Here is a 21,900-nt window from a genome sequence, read left to right on the forward strand (position 1 = left end):
ACAAGAAAAATTCTCTCGAATTAACGTCTGAATCTCGCTTACTGCATGCTGCACTCGTGAATGTCCGCTCGACAGGGTTGGTTGACCGTCAGTAACGTTTTTAGCCAACCCATTGTTAACTCTAAATCGAAAGGAAGTCTAAAACAAGCGTGTACAAGCCAAACGCGCACGAGTGCTCAAATTTTATCGATCAAATAAGAGAAAATATTTAATACTTTTTAATAATGTCTTTAATCAATAATGCCAATCGAAATGAACCAAGTAATATTATATAGAAAGATCTGTACATTGAAAAGTCAATCGATTATTTGTTTGATCGATAAATTAATGAAATCATTCTTTTAAAGGAATAATTGCCATGTTGTGACTCTTCCTAACATGGCAGTTGAAAGTAAAGGGAAATGTGTCAACGTATCAAGAATATGAAGCCAATATGTGATTCTGGGGCTTCGCTCGGTCGATAGATTGATCGTTCTTCCGGAGTCGACAAGGAATGACATAGAGATTCCAGAAGCTCATCCCATATCAGCAACACCCGCTGTGATAAGCTGCGCTACGAAGCCGCCCACATTTCAAATGGTACCTCCGAGTATTTTTCAGTCTTCCTTCATGAATCGAAGTTCAATCAGTCTCGTTCCATCGTTCCTCTTGTTAAATCGTTTAAAATACATTCCATTAAAGCGTGTCTGTCTGGGTACATCGTTTACTATCGTTGCCGTTGTTGGAATTGTGCTTTATCAGTTAACAGTGAACTTTTGAAAAGACAGTAGTAGTAGCTCAAATAGGAACCTTGAAGATATTCTCCGCATCCAAAATTGGTAATGTACATTTAGCAATTCTCTATAAGTTTTTATAGTTTACGTAAGTTGTACAATATTTCTTACACCTATTTCAATCAATTACAAGTAATATTTTCTTAGAAAATAACAGAAAGAATTCTTGCTATTGTTCGTACAAGTGCATGAAAAACATTGTATGAAGTATTTTACTCTTTTCAATTTATGCACTACAGAATTAACTTTTATTTTAAAATATTTCTTATTTTTTATAACATTTATTCATCTTTTTTTATGACGATGCATTTAGTTTTTCATTCAGACGATGTACGATTACTTAGTCTATTATTAATATTAGCTTGTTCATTGTTTAGTTTAGTCGGAGGAAATTCATTCGATATTTTTTCCTAATAATGAATGAATTTTTACAGTTACCGACCTTTGCGGTGAAACATTGCCGACAGTGTCCAGTTACAATATCGACAGTGTTTTTTGTGAAACCGTCGATAAGGAAGAGATCGGAACCAAGGAATGAAAGTATTCGGTAAATTATTTCATAGTGGAAAAAGAAAAAAGAAGAGACGTGATTCGAAAAGAACTTCAATGAAAACACGAAGCAGTGTACCAACTGTACCCCATGACACCTTCCTCTTGGCTGGCAACCAACCAAGAAGACATAAACGAAGGCATAGAGTAAGTGAATTATTAATATTCCCAAAAGTATGTTTCTTCCCCGATTTTGTAACGGTTAGCACGCAACATTTGAATTTTTGTAATATAATTCTGTAATATTTTGAAATAACTAAGAGTAATAATTATGCTAAGTGCTAATTATGATGCTTATACGTAGTTGGTTTTAGGTGTCTAAACTTAATCAGAAATCAATGTTCAAATTTACGAAAGTTCTTTGTAGAATATAATATTTTATGTCGATTCGTAACTCAAAGCCATCGCTGAGAACGCACACAAAGAAAAGCGCCACTTTGACTGGAATATGACACACCTCTCGAGCAGCTGGAATGTGTCGGCGTGGCTCAGATACCAGTCTCTTGTGTTCTTTATTATAATTTTTCTAATTTACATTTTATGTAGTACGAAACAAGTGTAGAAGAGGTTACAATTAATTATGATTCTCAGATGATCATTGTATGATTATTTGAATTGCAAGTAATTTGTTTATATCATTAACATAAAATCTATGGAGGTCCCATATATAATTATTATTTATTTTGTAGAAATCCTGACTAGATTTGTATGAGTATCTTGTACCAGTGAAACGTTCATATTATATGGAATCATCTTATCGTCGTAGACGGGTTAAAAAGAAAATATAAAAATTGACATACTTTTTTGTCACATCCGACATTATCGACGATTACGAATTTTAAGCTTATTAGTAGAAATAAAGTATTTTGTATACTTTGTTCATATTATGAATTGGTGGAAACCGATACTCGCTTTGATTTCATTTTAAATAATTGGAATGATAAGAAAGTTTCTGCACGGTAATTTTTTGTTAGTACTTAATAACGTTTACAAATGTAATCTATCTACGTTCAAATTATTTAAAAATGTTAGTAACAGATATAACTGTATATTACCTTATTTCGATTGATGGAATGTAATTGTGAAATCCATAATAATCACAAAGAATGGGCGGTTAAAATCGAAGCCTTTTTATGGTGTCGGTATTACAAACCCTCGATGATATAAAATGATGATGACACATTGGGCCCTATGTTCAACTTGTGTTTACTCATGTATACGCACGTGTGTCGGGTCCAGTGTGCAGCTGTAACTTTCATATAACAGATGTCTCAATCGAAACATATTGCTAATATCAGTTCTTTATCATCATTTACTATTTACAGTTAGTTTAATTTACAATCTATTCTGTTAATATTATATTAATATTAAGTCATCATCATGTTATAATTTCGAGGATTTAATTACTATAATTAACTTCTCTGTAAATTTAAGAAGAAATAAATAAGGACGCGTTAATTTATTTATGTTCACTGAATTTTTAACGGTAAATAGTAATAAGTATGATATTCTATTGACATGTACAATAAAATAGAACATAGAGTATCGACTAAAATTCTGTTTGTGCCATGTACCAACATGATTATTAATAATTTGTCTTTTTGGTACAATATGAGGTACTCTATCCAATACAATAACATGGGTATATACATAAAATACGACTATTTTCAAATTTGAAATAGTATTCAAGACTAGTAAACTACAACTGAATAGACTTCACGGCTCGAGATCGGGCCCATCACTATTGAAGCCGAAAACCGGTGCGCAGGCACGCGCATGCAGTGTAGTCTCCCTACTTATTCCTGGTCCCCTTGCGCAGCGCAGGTCTCTGGTCCCCACCATTCCCCCACTCTTCACGACACGTTCACTCAAGCCAGCTCCGTACTCTTCCCAGCAGCCGCCAAGCCCGTTTCTCATCCGATTTGCGTCGACCTGCCGCTTGCCGTAGCTAAGCCACGCTAGAAGCTACGAACCGATTCTCGGGACGAAAGAAAATTTCTTGATTTCCCAAATGCGTGTAACTTCGCATTATCGTCAATTTTCACTGTGCGTTCCCACCCGCTCACCTCGAGCGCGTGCGCTGTGCCGAGAGATCGAGGAATTCGGTGAAGTTTTTCAGTGTGCATTTTAAGTGCATGTGTGAAACGTTGTGCTGGTGCCGTTTGGAATTCCGATACGTGGACCATGGATTTTCTATTCTAAACACTCCGGTATCTGGGATTTTAAGGGCTTCTCTTATCGGACAAGACTGTACTTACTCATAGAACCGTGAGATATTTCTTCCCCTTTCTTAAATCATAAGTTTTTAGTGTCAAGCGTTATCGTGATTTCTCTTCCGTTCGAAGGAAGACTTCAATGCTTTCTTTTCTTTGCGACTCAAGTCCGGAGATGGGATGCTCGATAGCTTTTCTTTACTCGAATACTTGTTTGTTGCAGAATATTGTGATCTGTAAATTTTATAAATGAACTGCGATGCTAATTTTTCTTGGTACAGTTCATTTTTTTTCTAGAAGTCTATGTAGAAGCATCCCCGATGGAACTGTTATCTATTATTGTTTATTGGCATTTCATTTGATTTCCTAAAGCGAATAAATAGCAAATTTTGAGCAACGAGGTGTATAGATCTTCCGATTAAATATTCTAGTTATTTTCTAGCTGTAGGGAATAAGTCGAGTCTACCTGTTGAACGATCCGGAAATTGTAGTGTTCCCTTAGTTTCTGAATGCATTTTCTCACAGTTGTTCTTGACGTCGGCCGAGGGTGACTCGGATCATTGGAATTCGTTTCCTGCTGACAATGTGTAGTGATTTTTCGAGACGAAGCGGGATCTCTCACTCGAAGTTTCCCCACTTGCTAGACACACCGGTATGTTTACAGTGGTTCGAACTTGTCCTTGTAAATCCAGATCTAGTTTGGAAAATGGTAGTTTGTGTGAAACACCGCGGATAAAAAATCTGATCCTATCTCTGCATCACCACGCAACAAGTGGCTTTTAGGAGTTCATTTTGAGGTTTTAAACTTGAAATGCCTTAAACATATTTTCAAAATTGTTTATAAAATACACTTGAATGCAAAATTTAATTTTATTGTTCTTTTTAGATGTATGTATAATAAAAATTCTATCGTACATTTAAGTTGGTTGATAGTATACCATTTAAACATATTTTTCAATTTCAAAATTTGTTAACAAACGCTGTAAGAAAAACAAATTGAAAATCCAATGAAATGAAAGAACTGATTTATTCTTTTGTCAGTTTACGTAAATCTGTGTATACATCTAATGAATAAATCTGGAGGTAAATATGAGCTATCCTGACACATCATTTTGTAAATTTACAGTACCGTGTATTAGAAGAATGTAATGGACTCCGGTGAAAGACATGTGACGTAATCACCAAACATGCAAGAAACATAATTACGAACACATCATTTTTAAAGACGTCGAGTACTGTAATAAAAATCGTAGAGAAGATTAGTGCGTTACAAAGTATTACCAAGAGAAATAAAAAACAGGCGAAGTATACCGATCTTGTGAACGAAATTCAAAACGGGGCAGAATGAATGTTAATCGAAGATATTTTTAACGAAGATTGTAAGGATCGTCAATCGCGTGATAGAAAAATAGGAGAAAACCAACGGAAATCGAAATCGGCGCGAGTAAAACGAAATATTCAAGATTGCCATAGAGAAAAACGGCGAGCGTGAAACATGGAATTAGAACGAGGAGGAAAGTGAAGGTCTGACCACTCGAGAGGAAAATGGAATTCCATAACTGTGGGTCACTTTGAATTCTCTGCGTGGCGCGCGCAGCTCATCGTGGAAAACGCGATTAGGAAAACTCTCTCGTTGGAAAACGAGGTCGTGCGATTCAATGGAATAGCGCGCGTGATAGATGTGTAATAGAGTAAAAGCAGGGGGAAAAAAGCATCGAAGGAATCTGGGATGCACGTGGGATTGGTCGTGTTCCTACGCTACTGCCAGAAGAGACGCCTATGCGCCGGAAAACTTCACTGAGAGAACGCTCAACGGCTTTATTTTTCTAAAAGCCATAGAACTGTGATAAATACTTCATATTGCATGATTATTTTTCTCAAACAACGAAATCCATTTCATATCCAAAATATTGATAAAACGGATACATACGTTATTTATAAAGTATTCAAGGAAGATATATGTAATTTACAAAGTAAAATAGAATTTACTAAAGCGGAAAATGTTGAAAGAAAATGCATATTTTTCTTGAGGGACAATCAATGGAAATTTTACGTGAAAGAGTTTTTTACGAAAAAGAGAAAAGAAGAAAAATACTGAATAGCTACGAGTAGTAATTAAGGATTAAATTTGAATGAAGAAGATTTCTATTTTTAATGATCTCACTTTTTTATAGCAGTGCAATATTAAAAGATTAATTTAGCAACTGTCATATAGACGTTGTGAGCATAAAAATTAGATTGCGTAAGTACGACAATTAAAAAAGGCAAAGATGCAATTATAATTGCAAAGAGGATATGTGAAGAAAGGAATGCACATTTAGCGAATATGTTTCTTCAGAGACGTTGAACAGGGGAAAACGTCGGATTTTGAGGCCGAATTTTCCCAATTAGCAAGAATGGAGAGAAGTGATAATAATGTGGGCGTTGGAAATTCGGGAAATCCGCCGAATTCACCTTCAACGACACACAGTGGTATTCTTCATAATACTTCCGGTGGAACCGATGCACAGGTGCGAACCAATACATTTTTGTGTAAATAAATGGGACTGTACGAAAATCATTATAATGAAGTTTTCAAATATAAACAAAATAAAATCAACATCAAATTTTGTCTGAATTTTCGAAAATAATTTATATGTTCTTAAGGCCATTATTCGATAGTGAAAATCCTGTGAAAAATTTAAGTATAGGAACTTGAATCTTGTCAAAATAAATTCAGAAGTTCTGAAAAATAGATATTTTTGATTTCTTAGAAGCCTAGACAAGAGATGTTTTAAGAAGCATTGTTAAGCATTTTGTTATCTAGATGGCGCAAGCGGATTGTATTTGTAGAAAACTTAAATATTATAAATTGAAATATCGTCCCGGATTGGGTTCGAGTTAAATGCGTGTTAAGCAAACGAATCCTCTTAAAGAGAATCCCTAGAATTTTCATCCAATTACTTGTCCAGCTTGTTTCCTCGAATTCCTTTCATCTATTTAGTGAGAAGTACATTCTTAGAAATTTCCTTCCTTATCTAGAACTTGCGAGAATTATCACACAACAACGAAAATGATATGTTGATCCTATGGCCGCAGGATATGCTTATCGCAGCTTTTAGAGGTTCGCTACGTTCTGATTTGTATGGATAATTTTTCAGAACGGGGACAGGGCATGGGAGGTCCACCATGTCACAGTTACCAGAGTTCCCGGTTATGGGTTCGGAATCGCAGTTTCCGGTGGACGGGACAATCCCCATTTCACCAATGGCGATCCAGCCATAGCAATTTCCGACGTTTTAAAGGCTGGACCCGCCGAAGGAAAATTACAGTAAGGAATCTTATCTATAAAAATTCGTAAAACAATTCCAGGATTGTATAGTTAAGAACTTAACAAGAACAATGCGAACGGTGTTTTAGCAGTTTGTGGTTGAATAGAAATTTATTGAATCGGTTACATTTTCTGGATGACAGTTTTCTAAAGGTATTCTATTCTTTAGAGTAAACGATCGGATAATATCTGCTAATGGCATATCGTTGGAGGGCGCCGATTATGGAGCCGCTATTCGCGTCCTCAGGGATTCTGGATCGACGGTTTTATTGGTCGTCAAGCGTCGAGCTGCATCAAATTCTTCGGGTACAGGAAATTCCACTCTCCAGAGTCATAGGTTGACGCTAACAAGAAACAATAAAAAAGACGGTTAGTAAAGGAATAATAATATCTTGCTACAAATAGGATACGAATTAGTGACTAATTTCTTAATGCATATTTTTTTTATTACAGATTTCGGAATTGTTCTCGGTTGCCGACTCTATGTAAAGGAGGTAACGCGGGAGAACTCAGGAGTGAAACTAGGAGATGTATTAACTCGAATTGGTAGCGTGGCTACAGATAATATGAGTCTCAAAGAAGCCAAAAAATTAATGGACCAATGCAAAGACAGATTATCAATTGTAGTAACCAGAGACAATTCTTGTTGTCATGTCCATCAGCAGGCAAAGACTGAGACTGGAGAGTATCTCTCAGGAACAACAAGTTATAGTAGTCAGAACTTGTATGTTCCACCACCAACGAGGCAACCAATAGAAGATAAGAGCAACCTTGTTCCAAGAGGTCGGACAAGAGGACCTCTCATGGACGTCTCTCTTAGTCAATTGGATCTTCCCGCAACGCCTACCGTTGATCCTCCTAGACCACCGCCTCCTAGACCAGAAGGTATAACACAATTTTGTATATTTGGGTATTTTGGGTATTTCATTAGATATGTGAATACATGACATTTTTGAGAATGTACTATATAATAGAATATAATGAATACATTGTTTCTACCATTTATTATAGATTATTATGGGACTAGAAGGCAACTCTATGACGAAGAATTGTCGCGGAATAAACTTCCAATGTGAGTGTTATATCATTGTATGCTGTTCATATCTTCATAAAAAGATTTCTAAGTCATAAATACTTACATTGTACAAATATTTTATTAGGCCTGATCCCCGATTCATTACTTTCCAAAAAGAAGGATCAGTAGGTGTTCGCCTAAGCGGTGGAAATGAAACTGGTGTTTTTGTCACTGCTGTTCAAGCAGGCAGTCCAGCATCTCTTCAGGGTTTACAACCTGGCGATAAAATTCTTAAGGTTAATTTTTTTTTTTTAATGCTAAACTAATTACATTTAAATTACTATGGACTAAAGCATGCCTGTTTATAATCACTGATAAAACAAATTAATAAATTTTAGATAAATGATATGGACATGAAGGGAGTAACAAGGGAAGAAGCTGTTCTTTTTCTACTCAGTCTGCAAGAACAGATCGACTTGATTGTTCAACATCGACGTCAGGAATACGATCAAGTAGTAGCTTCAGGAAAAGGCGATTCTTTTCACATAAAGTAAATATTATATGAGATATGTGAAAAAATTATTATTCATACGAGTATTATACACAATATCACAAAATTTCATAACAACAATTTTTAAAAAATCTTACAGAACTCACTTCCATTATGAACAACCTCAAAAGGGTGAAATGAGTTTCCGAAGTGGAGATGTGTTTCACGTGGTGGATACGTTACACAATGGGGTTGTCGGTTCTTGGCAAGTCTTCCGCATCGGTAGAAACAATCAGGAAGTACAGAAAGGAATTATTCCGAATAAAGCTCGAGCCGAAGAACTAGCAACCGCGCAATTCAACGCGACAAAGAAGGAAATGAGTGCAAGTGAAAGCAGAGGTAGCTTCTTTAGGAGAAGAAGAAGCAGCCATAGACGTTCAAAATCCTTGGGAAGGGTAAATTTCTTCCGCATTAACTGGAATAAGAAGTAACAATTCGGATAATTTTGCTATAATAATTATTTTCGTCTTTTTTAGGATCACTGGGACGATGTTGTGTTCTCAGATAGTGTTAGCAAATTTCCTGCCTACGAAAGAGTTATTCTAAGGCACCCGGGTTTCGTGAGACCCGTTGTCCTTTTTGGACCAGTTGCAGACTTAGCTAGAGAAAAACTTTTAAAAGATTTTCCTGATAAATTTACATCGCCACGTAAGTGAATATTATGCCAAATTTAGTTCCTAAAATTTACTTGAAAGTTCTTGAGGAAACTTGTGTTCGTTCATAGAAATGGAAAATCAATTGGAAGACAACGTTGGTAAAAATACCAAATCATCGGGCATCATCCGATTGAGTGCCATTAGAGAAGTGATGGATCGGGGAAAACATGCTTTACTTGATATTACTCCAAATGCAGTGGATCGACTGAACTATGCGCAATTCTATCCTATAGTTATTTTTTTGAAAGCGGAAACGAAGCAAATTATCAAAGAAATGCGAGCCGGAATTCCCAAGTGAGTTTCTAATAAACTTGTAACTAATTGTAAACTCACTACTAAAAAATACCGAAATTGACATCAACCATTTTAATGTAATCCACATTTTTATAAATAAAAACGTTATGTTTTTTAGATCAGCACACAAGAGTAGCAAGAAGCTTTTGGAACAGTGTCAGAAGTTGGATAAAATTTGGGGCCATACGTTTAGTGCTGTAATCACGTTAACCACCCCAGAAGCTTGGTACCGGAAGTTGAGAGAATTGATTGACCGACAACAACAAGGATTACTATGGATGAGTCAGACTAAGGTAATATTTTCTAAATCTTCTAAAATATTTTTACAATTACATGCTTCTAGTGATTTACCAACAAACCTGATCGCAATGGATTAAAATTAATAATTTGATGATGGGTAATATTAAATGAAATGTATACTCATGCATAAATATGGAGGTTTTATAAATTGGATTGTCGTTTAAATGATAAAAATCCTATTCGGCTGGGAACTAATGGGATTGAGTTGATAAAATTTTTTTATGATAATTTATTGTAGCCATGGTATGGTCGACAAATGACGTGGGAGCTATGTCATACTTCCGGCGACCCCCGTGATTTACCTCCCCCTCCCGTACCCCCATTCTCAAAGGAGACTGCATTTCATGACGTAAACGAAAATGACACTTATCACACGGACAAATTGTTTTCATTACCTTCTTATCCGTCTCTAACTTCTGATGTTGTCCGTGAGCAATTTTTCGGCTACATTTAGATCCTGCTTATCCTATTTGGGGTGTCTTGATTATCATCTGTCAGTCGATGAATTTTTATGTTACTTTTTTTAAGTTAATTCAACGCCTCAGGTAGATTATGTCCCATGTTTTGTACCATTTTTTGATAAGTTTATTTTATTTGTAATGTACAATGGCAGGTCCCATTTAGAGATATATGTTTTCAAGTTTATTGTTAACATTGTTATATTATTATTAATACCCTGTTTTACGATATTCGAGGCACCTTGCATTCCATGTCAAGTTCAATTTGCATGACCGCATTATGTAATTCATCATGCATCATCTTAAGTCAGGCCATTGTTATTCTGTAAGGTATTTAATGTAGTATAAAATAGTTAAACAACAGTCAATATGAACTGCATTTGTCAAAATTTATGGCCGGGGAAATATTGAATGTGAGTACCACGAGGTTTGAGCAACTCTATTTTATAAATATGATATGATGTTAAAAACCTCTTAATTATTTAATTAATTATCCAAGTAACCACGTAAAAATAATTATATTTGTTTAGGAAGATTCGGAAAAAACTGTTGGGTATAAGAAATTATGAAACTATAGTATTGGTTTGTAACATAAGTCTTTTAATGCTTATAGATAATATTTTACACATTTTGGGTTAATTGAGAAATATAAGGATAGGCACAAACATTTAACTTAGAATTTAATAGATAATAGGCATAAAATCAGTACAGCGTTTTAACCACATTAATTTTCTAGGAATTCTTTCAATCATTCACCTGCATCTTCTTCAAAATACTAACCGAATATTAAGTGTTATATTTTGTCTGGACTTTCATGTATTGGTTACCAATGCTGAATAATTGTCAAGCATTTTACTATATCAAATTAAAACTAAAAAGAATTACAAAATACAAAGATATATTTGCTCCCAAAGGTTTCTCTTCAATTTAATTTTAATTTCTTCTATAATCTTTTATAAACTAGTATTTAATCTGATATATGATTTTGCATCATTTAATAGCCAATTTTTTTTTTCATTTTAATTTTAACCCTTTCAGACTTTGTTCATTTAATTAAATAGTCTTGTTCAATACAGTAATTTATCCTAACGATTATAAGAAAATAATAATTATCGTTTTATAAGAAAAAATAGAATTTTGAAAATTTTATACATAAAAAGAATAGTCTGGAGGGGATAAAACGCATAAGCCACTGTAACATGTTGTCCTCTGTGTCCTACGATGATAGCCGGAAGAAGCACTCTCGGATGACTTCCTATTCCCGATGACTTCTCGCCTCTCCTATGCTTCCTCCCCGGAGAGTGACTTGGAACTTAGTCCGGCACCAGCTTTGCCGGGTGCTTTGGGTGCACCTTCTAGATTGAAGAGCAGCTCTGATCCAAGTATTGCCACACAAGATGATATTGCTGCGCCACCACCATACTCGACCACTTATCAGGTAAATATACCACTTCTATTTAAATATTTACATTCAATTAATTGTACTCTACTTCTCTGGATAATTAATTATGATGTAATAATTATTCCAAATTGATCCATCTTCCATCATTGAAGGAATATTATTACTATGACGTAAATTCTAGCAATCATTCGAACAACCAAAAAGAAGATCACAAGGAGGTATGGGGGATGGAAAATATGGATTTTCATTGTCGGGACAAGTCAGTAATCAGTCCGGTTCACCTGAATATTTTGGCGGCTCATTTGAACCAAGATCATCTCATCATAGTCCTCCTGATTTACCACCGCGAGTGGATCGGAATGCCAAACCTAGTAGTCAGTCAGGAAGGAATACTATCGGTAGATCTGCGCAAGAAAGATTACTTAATAAAACAGATTCAGTGCTCGATGTGGCAAATTATATAAATGCCACACCTCATAAAGCAAATGCTACGTCGTCGCTGGAACGAGCGCAGCCAAAAGCGGTAAATTCTTTATTAATATTAAAACTTAAGGTGTACAGTAAAGCATCAATTAAACAAATATTCCCTCGACTATTCATATTAATACATACACACATATATATATCTATATATAAAATAAAATATTTAATTTTGCATACAGGGAAGTTACGATAGCGTGTCTTCTTATGACTCTTACAACAATACGAATGGAAATGCAAGTTATGGAACTCCAGGTTTGAATACATCCACGGGTCGATTGGGTCCAAATGTACCAGATGATTTAAAAGGCAGTGGTGCGCCAACGAGGTCGCACGACCCTTACAGATTCACTAGATCAACAGCACAACCAATTCCCAATCATGATCCACAGACACGGACTGACTACGCTAAATACAGGTATGTTTGCGTTTTTGTTTCTACCAATTTAATTCTTTCGTAATAAGCGACGAATACATTGTAAGTCGCAAGCATCTTATCAAAAATAAACTACAGTATGGAAGAAATATATAACAGTATTTGTGATTCTATTAAGAATATATACTGTATATATTTTTATTACATATTACACTCAGTCAAAAAATTCAGAAATGTTTAAATTTGCTATTTTAATTTCACTTTTTCTTTCTTTCTTCCTGCCTAGTGCGATGTCACGGAAACCTCGGCAATTAAGAAGAGCTTATAGAATATATATTTCTAGTCAAGATACGTTAGTCTAAATATTTCATTTGATTCATTTGTTTATTTAATTTGAAACTGATATTTTAATACATGTAGTCTTTTGCATATAAAAAATTTTGTTTGCATCTCAAAATTCTTTTAATTATAAAAACTGTACAATCTAATTTATATATGTACCCACATATACTATGGATAAATGTACACATTTATCAGTTGCAGTTATAATTCATGCCTCTAATATCTGCTCCTATTGTACTGCTCGTTTATTTAAATTTCAGTATATTTTTCCTGTGTTATTAATCCAATTTCCATTGTATCCCTGTAAGCTAGAAGCTAGACTATTCTGCTTTATATATTGTAGCCGCACAACCGATTACAAGTCGATAACGCTACCCCAAAACAAACCTGGTGGATCGTACAAACCAATCCCACCTCCGAAACCAAAAAACTACAGACCACCGCAGGCGAACATAACGCAGCCAGAAAGTAACGGGAACGAAGGAAATAGCACAACCCATCAACATTCAAAGAGTTACTCCATTGCCACCTCTCATGTAAGTGATCATTTATTATTCTTAAACATTTATATTCCTTGTGACTGTCATAAACGTAAAACTAGATAATTTAAGCTAAACATTTGTTGTATTCTGTAGGTAGAAGGTAGTAACAACGTTCAGCGTAACAGTAGTCAGTACTATTACAATATTCCACCTCCAAATCGTCACGATTCAAATCTCACAAATTCCCATCACAACTTGAGCCATCTGTCCACGCCTGCACACAATCATAGTTTGAGTCACACGCATCCACATTGTAATCCACCAATGTCAACTCATAGTCACAGTAATAGTGCCAGTCAGTTGAGTCTTGGTCTCTCCCATAACAGAAACAACGTAAATCACAATGGATACGTTGTGAACAATGGTCATAATGCATCCGCGCAAAATTTTCCAACGAGTCCAGGACATAATAGAGAGCCTAGTGCTTTAGATCTCGCCGGAAGTAGGGAACAAAGGGGAAGTGCCTTCGAGCTTTATCGTAAACCTATGCACCATTATAACGCAAGGTAATATAATTATTTTCTTATATAAAAATGAAAAAGAAATCGTCTGTAAAACTATATTAATCACTATATTTGATTCACAGTTAACGTGCACAACGATTTCATAGTTTATTGTTAAACAAGAAATGAAAGGAAGAAATAATCTTATCACTTGAAGATAACCATTGAAGAGTATAGAGATTTAAATGAATAATTCGTAGTAAACATTAAGAATGATAACGAAGGAAAATTTCAGAACAAGTCCTTTAATTTAGAAGACATCAGAAAAATAGAAAATTAAATATGTTTCCTTTTTTCCACCCTGAGTTTGTACATACGACATTAACAAAAACATATAACAAAGTTTTGCAATAGCAATTGTTAAATAAAATTTTTTTACTTGAAGTTTTGTTAGTAAAATACGTTATTGTCTTCCTTTCTTTTAGAATATTTTATATATATAATATAAAACTAAATAAGACTTTTAACTACTTGTAATATTTAGTAACACAATGTAATAAAGTTTTATAGGTATATTTTTTAAAGAATAAGTCAAAGTCTTCTTGAGGCAGGTTTACTTTTTGTACAACGTCAATATACACTGATAACATTTTACTACTTCTATTACTTATTCGTAGAATCTCGACTAAAATTGACAGTGAATTTTCGTTTGGGAAAATTTCCTAAAATTTCCCCACCACATTTTGGGATGGAAAAAGGCAGATAAACAGTTTAACTCTAAATTGTTATGATCTTCTTTTTTGAAAATTTTGGTTCCGTAATTTAATCAATTATGAACAATATTTATATAAAAACATAAATAGAATGCATCACAGTCTATACTATTTTTGACAATATATACTGTCTTAAACAAATTTAAAGAAGTGTGATGTGTTTTTTAAAGATCTTTGTCGAAGGTACAAAAAGCCGTATTAAAGTACTAAAACTATAACAATATAATTGCTTTAAATACAAGATTTTTAAGTAACAAAAAATAAGTCTATTTTATTGGAACTTATTACTAATCATACCAACTAAGAGTTAATCTGAAGAGTGTCAGCTTACATTAGTAATAATTTCTGATAGCAAAATTAACTAAAATCGAAAAAGTCTAGTCTTACAAAACGTAAGCTTCTGATATCACTATATATAATACCAGTGTTTCCAAAAGTATTTTTTGTATAATAAATAGGACCAAAAGAATATATATATTAAAAAATTAAATATAAAAGAGAATTAAGAATTTTTAATACTTTATCCTCAACAATATATATTTAGATATGTAATAATTTATATGTTGTTTTTTCCACGCATTTACTCTTTCTTGCTAATAGACTTTAGGTGTGTTTACACTTATACCACTTAAGCTTTCTTCACTGAAATCTTAGTAATTCATTGATGAACTCATACTTTTCCTATATTATCTTCAATTCTTTTAAACTAACCGTTACACAATAATATTAAACGCGTAACACATTAAATAAAGGTGAATGGAACACTGGTTTTCAAAGAACTAATATTAATGTAAAAGGCGACAAGTTGTAAAAAAAGTTCACGATTTACGATGATAATTCAACAATCAAAATAAATGAACACGATCGTAAATCCTGATCTTCATTTTCAATCAATTATAATACTGGGTCGGGCTCAACATCATTATTATTATTATTATCAGCGTTGATTAGACCCTGTGCTACGGAAGAACCTTGATTATCCGAGGGGCTGCAATTGTAATGGCAATGAAGGAAAAATAAATATCTGTATTCTATATAAATTACAACAAGAAGTAATTCTACGTAAATAAATTATAAAATTTCAAAAAATTGTTCTACATTAAGATTTAAATTGTTACTTAATTGTTAACTATACAACTTAGTCTGTTATATTAATGAAATTGTTAAACTCCAAATAGATTTCCAGTTCTGATGATCAAGGTTCGTTAGTAATTCTGAAAGAACAATTCACTTACTGGATAACTAGCAAAACTGTACCAACAAGAGGACCCCACAATCCGGTATTCGATTTTTATGAAATTTTGTGAAAAGGTAGTGCACGTTTAAATTTTAAATTGCGTAAAACTGTACGTATGAACATTTCACTATTAATAAAACATTTAACAATAGAATTAATGAAAAAATCCGAAATTCATTATTAAATATCTCATTGACTTAGTAAAATAAGCTTTATGTGACTTCGTAAATCAATGTCCATTATTATCTTTTCACAGAAGTTCATTGAAATATGTATAGAATGTGTCATACAATTCCATTGGAAGCGAAAATACATCTATAATACGTCTGTTATTGTCAATTTATTCCCAGAGTATTTAAAACGGCAGATAGGTGTACAGGGCGAAATTCATTTAAGGCCCAAGAGCCCCTCTGCAACGCCGAGGTAGTATACTGTTTGTGCAATCCCGAAAAGAGGTGCTATCACGATCATTCTGCAGGCTCCGCCTTTAAAGAACGCTGTCGGTCCTTCGTTTCTCATTGTTTTACTGTAAAGTCATTAATGGCAATTTTATAGGATGTCTGTCACCCCTGTGAATTATTGATGATAGCAGTTTTGAAGACTCAAAAATCAATTTTACTTTTAAGTCGATTTCATTTAATAATGTTGTGCACCAAAAAGACACATAGATCCATTTCTAACATATTTATACTCACCTTATGCAATCGAATACACCATCATATGTTGGTTCACCAGGAGCTTTTTTGATTATTTGTAGCCTAGTTTTGATTACATCAAATGGATTCACCATTAGAGCAGCCGTAGATCCAGCAGCACAACCAGCCAAGAATGAACACCAAAATACAGCTGGTAAAATTGAATAAAAAATATAATTATCAACGTTTTTCGGAACGTTATCCATTTATGCATAGTTTAAATACACTTACAAGAACCATCCTCTCTTTTTGGACCAATATCATTCAGTCTAGCAAACAAAGGGAAGTAGATAACTGAGAACGTTACGTCTCTAAGAGCTGTGGCACCAGTACCTTGATAGAGTCCTAAAATACCTCTCTTTTTAAGAAGATCTTTTGTTAAGGAGAGGGCTGATACCTTTGGTACCGTTTTCCCAGCTGTAATAGAATATTGTATTTGTTAATTTACTATTTAATATTTTACGCATCGCAACGACTGACAAATATGACTGAATACTGTGTAGATATGAATTAAGAAAATCTATACAATTTAATCAGACTTGCCTTAGCAAATCTTAAGATTGTTTACACATTTCTCGAAGCAAAATATTATTTTCCGATAATCATTCAATAAATATTAATCTATTTTTTCATATTCCATCTTTATAAAGTTTAACTTATAACAAGAAAATAATTTCGCCACAAGCAATTAAGATGGCAAAAGACATTTTTTCATTCTCATTTTCGCTGTCAGAAGTACCAGTTAATGAAGTACTTCTTTTAATTGCAAATGAAATGACCAGCATCATAGAACACAAAAAGGAGCCTTAACATAAAAAAGGGAACACACACAAAAATAGGTAAGTATAAAACAGGTGTCATAAATATCTAATTTAGGATTTCTGTACAAGGGAAAATGGAATCTTAATTGTTTAAAACAGAAGGGATTCTCGTGAATTATCGACGGATGCATGTTTTAAAACGAATTAGGAGAATCACTAAATGTTCCCCTTCCTGATTAGGAAAGAGGAGAAATATCAAAACATAGTTGCAATCACCAAAAAAATATGGAAAATCTTTCCGAGAGTAAAGGTGAAATTTTAAAAATAAAAGTTTGTCATCGTAACATACATCAACAATTAAAATGTCTACTCTAGATTTGAAGCAGATGCAGTATTCTCAAACTGTTTACCAATCTATATTCGATATGTTGTCGTCCATCTTCAACTAAATCTTCCTTTCCCTAATTTTAATAGGTATCGCGGGTTTATCACGTAGCTGTAAAATAACACGAATCGAACACAATGTATTCACACAATTATTCGGAAGTAGTATACAGCCAAATAATTTCTCGAAAGCAGTGCTCTTCCAAAGGCAATTGCCAATAGTGTTATTTTTACATTCACAAATTTCAAATTTCGCAAATTTTAGATGACCAATCGTTGGATATTGTTTGTTCTTTTCCGTGTCCAAAACATCGAAACTTCAAAATACCTTTCTTTGCTGCCGCAGCGACACGACCTGCATCTTGCATTTGAATTTTCAGGAGCTCCATCGGGGTTGTTACAATAATTTGACATGCTCCTGCAAGACCTCCAGCAAGCATCTCACGTTGAATTGGCAGCTTCTGTCTGTGCAGTAAATCAGTAGATTTGTATATTCCTATTATAACAATGATAAGAAATAATTTCACATGCAATAATATATAATTAATATAATATACATGTATACGCGTAGGCGTACGAAAGGCGCGAATTTAAAGGGAGAATACGAGTTTTTAAAAACAAAATCACTTACCCAGGACCAGTGGACAGATAATGACGGAACGTATCATTGGCAGTGAGTTTGATAGCTTTTTCAGGAGTGATCAGAAGAATATTTACACCAGATCCTTTGTACATGCCGAAATATCCTTCCTCTCTGTACGTTTTCTTAAAACAGTCTAGCCTAAAATTATATCATATTCAATTACTTTACTAAAAACAGATATGAACAAATAATACGAAATAATAAAAATAAGTGAGTGTAAAAATGTAATTTATTATATTATGAATTACATACATAGATTTATACATTCGTTCCCCATTAGGGCCGATAACTTGATTCTGTAATCGTGTTTTAACCAAGTCCAATGGGAACACCACAGAAACACCGATAATACCTGCGATTCCGCCATTTATAATTTTTGGTAAGAGTCTACAATTAAAACGATACACAATAAAAAATCACATTTAACAAATATTTTGAAATAATTTATATTTATTGAAACAATATATAGCACTTCAAAGATTATTCATTAAATAATCCTGTCGTCGCATTAAGATTTCATTCCGTTAAAAAATTGCTATTTCCAAAATACTTACTTAAATTGTTTCGCAGCTTCCGCGCTGTCCTTCTTTTCCATTTGAAACTACTCTTTAAACTGTCCTCCCTGTTATACAATTATATTCTTCATTGTTTTTGTGTGTATATTAAAAATGATTACATATTGCTTATATTTTATCTATTATGTTGGTATTTAAATAAATATTTAAAATACTTTCAGTCTATAGACTTTAATTTCTTGCGTGTAATGTTTATCGACGCATTCAGTCTATCGTAATGATACAGATCAAGTGATCATAGGATTACAGATATTTCATAAGTACATACGTACATATATCACAAACAACCATCAGCATACAGATAAACATAAAGTTGGATGATAGAAAGAAAAAAATCGAATTACGCAAAAGTGTGCTCGTAGTTTTTAGCGTGCAAATCACGTGCGTACGCGCGCTAAACGTAAACACAAATGTGTACGGAAATTATTTGTATCGTAAAGACACGCGCTACATTACGCAGTACGTACTAATTACTCAATCAGTTATCTGCGGAGAGATAATGTCTAAACACTGTGTATATACAATATATCCATGTATACTATACATACGCATATGTACGTAAAATAATCTAAATGGGCAGTGCCATTCTGGCAACACTTAGGGGTTGCTATTACAAAACTCTCTGCAGAGGAATATGACCTAGAGAAACGCATCGATTTCTTACCAATATTCATGCTTCCAGGCACATACCAACAACCAAGCAATTAGAAGATTACTTGTCAATATAACAGTTACTTTCTCATTCATTTTTTTAAATGTTTTCTTCTCAATACTTCGAAATGGAATATTTGGAAGTTAATCATTTGTACTTGTATAATTTCTGAAAAAGTGATCCGAATAAGCAATCGTGCAAACGATTTAACTTGACCAAATTTTATATTGCAGACTTTTAAATGCACGTTAATGTGCTCAAAGTTAACAAGGAAACCAAATTAATTGTAGAGAATTACAGTGCGGCATAATTAAATTAACCGACAGGTTACGTAGCTATCCATGATTTCGTAATCTCTTTTAGTTGTTCCTTATTAAACGGTTTCAATGTCTTTGCCGTTTTCGGATTCATCAGAGTAGGAGAGGTTTCTCTACAAGAGCAAATCGATTTTTCGTAAGAGAATGCCCTCATCTTGAGTTGAATTGGCAGCTAGTTTAATACTCGTGCAGCGAAACATGTCGATCGAAAACTGGTTTTAAACGTGAAGAATATTTTAAAGAATTAATATTTGCGTGAATCTAAACAAATGTTCTAGTAGCTTGGCGAACGCATTCAGCATTCGTAAATATTCCATATTTGAAGTACATAGAAAACAGTACGTATGTAATTGTATATCTTTTTTTAAGTGACAGGATCAATTCAATTAAGAACGGCGCGCAAACAATACGACTGTAGCATGTATAGCATGACAATTCTACTAAAATCATTTTTGATGACCACGTGTGACCTACTTGTGCTGGCAACGAAACTGCGATGGCAATGGGGTGCCCTTTAAAACATCGCAAAATTTCGAAAATGCTCTACCTCCCGTAAAATATCATGGTATTTTTCCAACTTTTCTCTGTTCATCGCAAAAAAATTTCCGAATTTTTAATCACTTATCTATCCCGACATATTGCCAATGTCAAATGATAATTACCATTGAGATTGCATTTTAATTCAACTGATCTCATTATTGCATAACTTCCCATTTTTGGAACGATCATAAACTGTCGTGAATTAAAATTGTTCCTCAAATTTTATCTGTATTATATTAAGTGTATATTATGTAACAAATGAAGTGTCTATAACGAGATTTCTGTAATGAAATTACTGTATCCATGTAGCATACATTAATCTCGATCAAATAGTTTTGAAGAAGCTATGTAAAAACTGAATATACTTTAATACTGCTGAAATGTACAAAATACGTGCCAACATTTTCTTTCAAAATTACCAACGAAATATTGTAAAACATATTGAAAATTATAAATGAATAATAATTAAATAGCGACGAATGAATAATTCAGAACTTAAACGTAACTATAGGTGAAACATACAATTTAACAAATAATAATTTGACAACTGAATAACCGGATTTAAATGGAGAAACGAAGGGGGATAGTGTTCATTAAACAAAACCGTGCAATTCCGTTAATTATTGAATATGCAAATACTTTATGGATAGAAATCTAGATCGAGTAATAATCACACAACATAAAACTGTGCACTTGAAAGGTTAGGTTTAAAATTCTGACAAACCTTGACAATGCATTTCGATAATTAGCGATTACTTGTAATCGGCAACGAACAGTAGAAAAGAATTCTTCTATTACAGAAAACTATCTACAAAACATTTAATTGTTAAATGTTTCAAATTAATACTAATACAGTGTATTGTTAAAGATAGGTTGCTTGTCAAGCAAAAAGTCGATAGCGCGAAAAATTTCAATCTATATGATTGTTGGCAAACAATGAATTATTCGTAAGTTAGTACAGTGGCATTAGAATGACAGTCAACCGGAAATTTAGCAGAAGACGTACTCACCGATCGAAAGTGGAGAGTGTCGCTTATGATGTCGCTTATGTCTTGTGCCTGCAAAACACTTCTTATCATCGAAAGCTGTGATAAGAATGGCAAAGCAAACTCACTCTTTCGCGAGCAGAGCAACTAGCATGATACCCTGCAGATTTCGTTCTCACCGCGGATCTTAAAAGATAAAAGAGGACCTGGTACGGGTCCACTGGTGGAATCACTGTTCACGTTCACTTACGTCAGAGACTATCCACCAATCCTGTTTCTACGAAGCGCGAGAGAGTAAAGACTAAATAATAAGAGTGAGAACAGTAGATGTTTGAAGGGATGACGGTCCCACTTTCTTTCTCTACATGTTTAAAATGACATGAATTAGTATGTAACAAGCTGTATTTATTGAAAGTATGTATCACATAACGACTGCATTAATCAAGGATTTTGTTAAAGTACGGCAGAAACTATCACAATTCCAATTAGCGTTTAATTAGAATGTATTTTAAACTTTGTCGAAATTTATATATAATTTCAAAACTAATAATTAACGGTTGGATGCTATGAATAAAAAAAGTGATCTTAAAAATTTAACATCGTTTAGAAACAATTGTCTTTTTAAATTTTGTAA

At 33.7% G+C, this 21,900-nt stretch overlaps 2 protein-coding genes across 11 annotated transcripts; one reads left to right on the forward strand and one right to left on the reverse strand.

Moving 5' to 3' along the window:
- Positions 1–328: 328 nt before the first annotated feature.
- Pyd (zonula occludens-like protein polychaetoid) lies at positions 329–14,442 on the forward strand. Of its 8 annotated transcripts, none has more exons than XM_078180388.1 (19): positions 3,227–3,590; positions 4,061–4,187; positions 4,662–6,045; positions 6,676–6,845; positions 7,015–7,214; positions 7,299–7,730; positions 7,857–7,917; positions 8,006–8,156; positions 8,259–8,410; positions 8,511–8,805; positions 8,887–9,058; positions 9,135–9,360; positions 9,479–9,653; positions 11,347–11,556; positions 11,702–12,043; positions 12,183–12,418; positions 13,062–13,254; positions 13,354–13,766; positions 13,847–14,442. In XM_078180388.1, exons 3-19 carry the CDS (start codon positions 5,932–5,934, stop codon positions 13,848–13,850), a joined length of 3,546 nt encoding a protein of 1,181 aa, XP_078036514.1. In that variant the 5' UTR covers positions 3,227–3,590; positions 4,061–4,187; positions 4,662–5,931; the 3' UTR covers positions 13,851–14,442. The 8 variants fall into 8 exon arrangements, with proteins under 8 accessions (XP_078036519.1, XP_078036517.1, XP_078036518.1 ...); XM_078180389.1 differs by lacking the exon at positions 4,061–4,187 and having other exon boundaries at positions 4,662–5,777; positions 5,874–6,045; XM_078180390.1 differs by having other exon boundaries at positions 3,227–3,532.
- Positions 14,308–21,536, reverse strand: LOC144469778 (mitochondrial glutamate carrier 1). 3 transcript variants are annotated; one of them, XM_078180397.1, is made up of 10 exons: positions 21,395–21,535; positions 21,291–21,338; positions 21,005–21,088; positions 18,751–18,818; positions 18,449–18,583; positions 18,185–18,334; positions 17,882–18,018; positions 16,640–16,825; positions 16,409–16,559; positions 14,308–16,239 (listed from the first exon to the last, which is right to left on the reverse strand). In XM_078180397.1, the coding sequence occupies exons 4-10, from the start codon at positions 18,789–18,791 to the stop codon at positions 16,101–16,103; spliced, it is 939 nt and encodes a 312-aa protein (XP_078036523.1). In that variant the 5' UTR covers positions 18,792–18,818; positions 21,005–21,088; positions 21,291–21,338; positions 21,395–21,535; the 3' UTR covers positions 14,308–16,100. The 3 variants fall into 3 exon arrangements, with proteins under 3 accessions (XP_078036523.1, XP_078036521.1, XP_078036520.1); XM_078180395.1 differs by lacking the exon at positions 21,005–21,088 and having other exon boundaries at positions 14,309–16,239; XM_078180394.1 differs by lacking the exon at positions 21,005–21,088 and having other exon boundaries at positions 14,309–16,239; positions 21,291–21,536.
- Between the last annotated feature and the right edge of the window lie 364 nt (positions 21,537–21,900).

Source organism: Augochlora pura, chromosome 5 (assembly GCF_028453695.1).
Source record: "Augochlora pura isolate Apur16 chromosome 5, APUR_v2.2.1, whole genome shotgun sequence".
Classification (NCBI taxonomy): Eukaryota; Metazoa; Arthropoda; class Insecta; order Hymenoptera; family Halictidae; genus Augochlora; species Augochlora pura.